General features: G+C 46.2%; 1 protein-coding gene across 1 annotated transcript; it reads left to right on the top strand.

Annotated features, from left to right (window-relative positions):
- The first annotated feature begins 572 nt into the window (after window positions 1-572).
- LOC108080592 (transketolase) lies at window positions 573-2,742 on the top strand. Its single transcript, XM_017175400.3, has 2 exons — window positions 573-1,476; window positions 1,536-2,742. Exons 1-2 carry the CDS (start codon window positions 658-660, stop codon window positions 2,586-2,588), a joined length of 1,872 nt encoding a protein of 623 aa, XP_017030889.1. The 5' UTR covers window positions 573-657; the 3' UTR covers window positions 2,589-2,742.
- The last annotated feature ends 594 nt before the right edge of the window (window positions 2,743-3,336 follow it).

Below are 3,336 nucleotides of genomic sequence, written 5' to 3' on the forward strand. Positions count from 1 at the left end.
CAAATTTAAACTGTTTTCAAAACTGCACCTCTCATTGATGGGCATTTATCGGTTCCGGGGGTTGGTCTTGCATTTTGAGTTTATTTTATTGTACCATTTTTTTTCGCACAATATCAACTGCACTTTTTTAAACCTAAATTCACACTGCAATTTCAACTAATTTTCATTTTCAGGGTTTATTTATTACTTTCTGTTGTGAGCTGCGTCTTTCAAAATATTTATGACTCTGGGTTTTTTTATGGTGTTTCTCAGGGATTTGATTGATTCGAGTGGCTTTATAGGGATTACTGCTTGCAATTTGCTAAGAATTTTCAGCAATTAATAAACAAAATAAAAAGGGAAATGCATGAAATACATAAAAGTATTTTTCTCAAGTCGGTTACATGTGGGAATTTTCAAAAAGGGGAGGAAAGACACAGGAAATATCCTTGTTTTATTACGAATATTTTTTATTGTTAAGACATAAAAGATACTGAAACTATTTGACTTTAAATAAATTTCAGTTTTTACTTTTCTAACTTTTAGAACTTCTTCTAAATCCGATTCCCTTTTAAATTCTTGTCTCAAGTTCCATAACTTTTTTGTCATTCACCCTTTGGTTGGGCAGAATCAGACATCGAAAATCAAATTTTTGCGTAATAATTTAAAGATTGAAACATGTCTTACCAAATGCTGGACAAAAAGGTGCTGCAGAGCGTCAAGGATGTGGCCCACAAGCTGCGCATTCACTCGATCACCTCCACGCAGGCGGCCAAGTCCGGCCACCCCACGTCCTGCGCCTCCCTGGCGGAGATCATGGCGGTGCTGTTCTTCCAGACGATGCGCCTCAACCTGAAACATCCCCGAGATCCTTCCAGCGACCGACTGGTGCTATCCAAGGGCCATGCCGCTCCCATTCTGTACGCAGCCTGGGCGGAGGCGGGTCTGTTTCCCGTGGAGGAGCTGCGCAATCTGCGCAAGGTGGACAGCGACCTGGAGGGGCATCCCACGCCGCGTCTGAACTTCATCGACGTGGGAACCGGCTCTCTGGGCCAGGGCATCGCCATAGCCGCCGGCATGGCCTATGTGGGCAAATATCTGGACAAGGCCGAGTATCGGACGTATGTGATCGTGGGGGACGGCGAATCCGCCGAGGGAGCCGTGTGGGAATCTCTGCACTTTGCTGCCCAATACAGTCTGGACAACCTATGTGTGATCTTTGATATAAACAAGATGGGCCCGAATGACATGGCCATGGAAATGGAGGTCTACCGGGAGAGACTGGATGCGTTCGGTTTCAACACTTTGACAGTGGATGGTCACGATATTGATGAGCTGAACAAGGGCTTTCACAATGCAGCCAACTGCAAGGATAAGCCCACTGCTATCCTGGCCAGAACCACCAAGGGCAAGGATTTTCTTGCCGTCGAGGGATGCGAGGAGCTGCATGGACAGCCGCTGGGCAAGAAGGCGGAGGCTGCCATCCAGCATCTGCAGGTAAACTTAAGATTAGTTAATATTTATTTATTAAATTATTTGAAATGTTTTTCGGACAGTTTCTGATCTCCAATCCCAATGTGCGTTTATCACCTAAGAAAATGGGCAAGTGCGGCCGCGCTCCCGAGGTGAATATCACCAACATTATGCTGTGCGTTCCGCCCAATTACCGCCTGGGCGACTCGGTGGCCACCCGCCTGGCCTATGGCACAGCTCTGGCCAAGATTGCGGCAGATAATCCCCGGGTAATTGCCCTCGATGCCGACACCAAGAACTCTACGTACGCGGACAAGATGAGGAACGCCTTTCCAGAGCGCTTCATCGAGTGCTTTATAGCCCAGCAAAATCTGGTGGGTGTGGCCGTGGGTGCCACCTGTCGTCGTCGCACCGTGGCCTTTGTGTCCACCCATGCTACCTTCTTTACGCGAGCCTACGACCAGATCCGCATGGGCGCCATCTCGAACACCAATGTGAACTTTGCAGGCTCCCACTGTGGCTGCAGCATCGGAGAGGACGGACCCTCGCAGATGGGACTGGAGGATATAGCCCTGTTTCGCAGCATTCCCGGCAGCACGGTCTTCTATCCCACGGACGCCGTGAGTGCCGAGCGGGCCGTAGAGCTAGCCGCCAATACCAAGGGCGTGTGCTTCATCCGCACCACCTATCCGAGCACCAGGGTCATCTACAATAACGACGAGGTGTTCGCCGTGGGTCGGGCCAAGATCGTGCGCCAGAAGCCCTCGGACGAGGTGCTGCTAATCGGAGCCGGGGTCACCCTCTACGAATGCCTGGAGGCTGCCGAGCGGCTGGAGGAGGACTGCATCACGGCCCGTGTTCTCGATCCGTTTACGGTGAAGCCCCTAGATGTGAGCCTCATTGTGACGCACGGAAGGCTCTGCAAGGGCAGGGTCGTTGTGGTGGAGGATCACTACCAACAGGGCGGATTGGGCGAGGCCGTGCTCAGTGCCTTGGCCGACCAGCGGAACTTTGTGGTCAAGCATCTGTATGTGCCCACTGTGCCACGATCGGGTCCAGCCGCCGTGCTCCTCGACATGTTTGGCATATCCTCCAGGAGTATTTACAAGGCCACCATGTGCATTATGAAAAAGTGAGTCTCCTGAGCTGAGGCAAAAATTTAAAGTATATTTTAGTCAATCATTAACTTTAAACTAACGAAAATGCACGGTTAAAGAAATTTTAATATTTGGACAATCCGCAAAATTCATAATACATATACATTTATATTAAATATAAACGGAGTAACTATTTATTTAAGCTGTTGGTTTTACCAAGAACCTTTGAACTTAATATCTTTTAAGTAAACCTATTTTTTGAAATAATTATTTAACTTTATTAACTCTTTTTTAAGGGTGATCTGCCTTTGTTCCATTGACTTTAGCTTCGATTTGTTGCATTACCTTTTTGCTCTACCTGAACTAATAGCCGTGCAACGTAAAATGCTCTTCATGCCACTGAATTTTAAAGAAATATATGGCATTTGGCAAAACTCAATTGGTTGGAACTAATTTTTGGGATTTTACAGGCTGACACGATCATTGACTGCGTTGGCGTTGGGTTCGCTTTCGATTTTGACATATTTATTTGGAGTGACCCTTTTTCCAAAGGCGCAACGAATTGTTGTCGACCCCCTCTAGTTGTGGTGATAAATATATGTTTGTGGTGTTTACGACTTCCTTTTTTCTGAGTTCAGGGTTTTAAAATATTATTTTAAGTGATTTTGCGAGGGTATATCGATTTGTACAGTGTTTCATGATTTTTATTAGAATAGAAATTTAAAAATGTAATTTGTATGTGAATAAATATCAAGCAAATATATTTAAGAGAATTTTCTTTAAGAGA

Source organism: Drosophila kikkawai, chromosome 3L (genome assembly GCF_030179895.1).
Source record: "Drosophila kikkawai strain 14028-0561.14 chromosome 3L, DkikHiC1v2, whole genome shotgun sequence".
NCBI lineage: Eukaryota > Metazoa > Arthropoda > Insecta > Diptera > Drosophilidae > Drosophila > Drosophila kikkawai.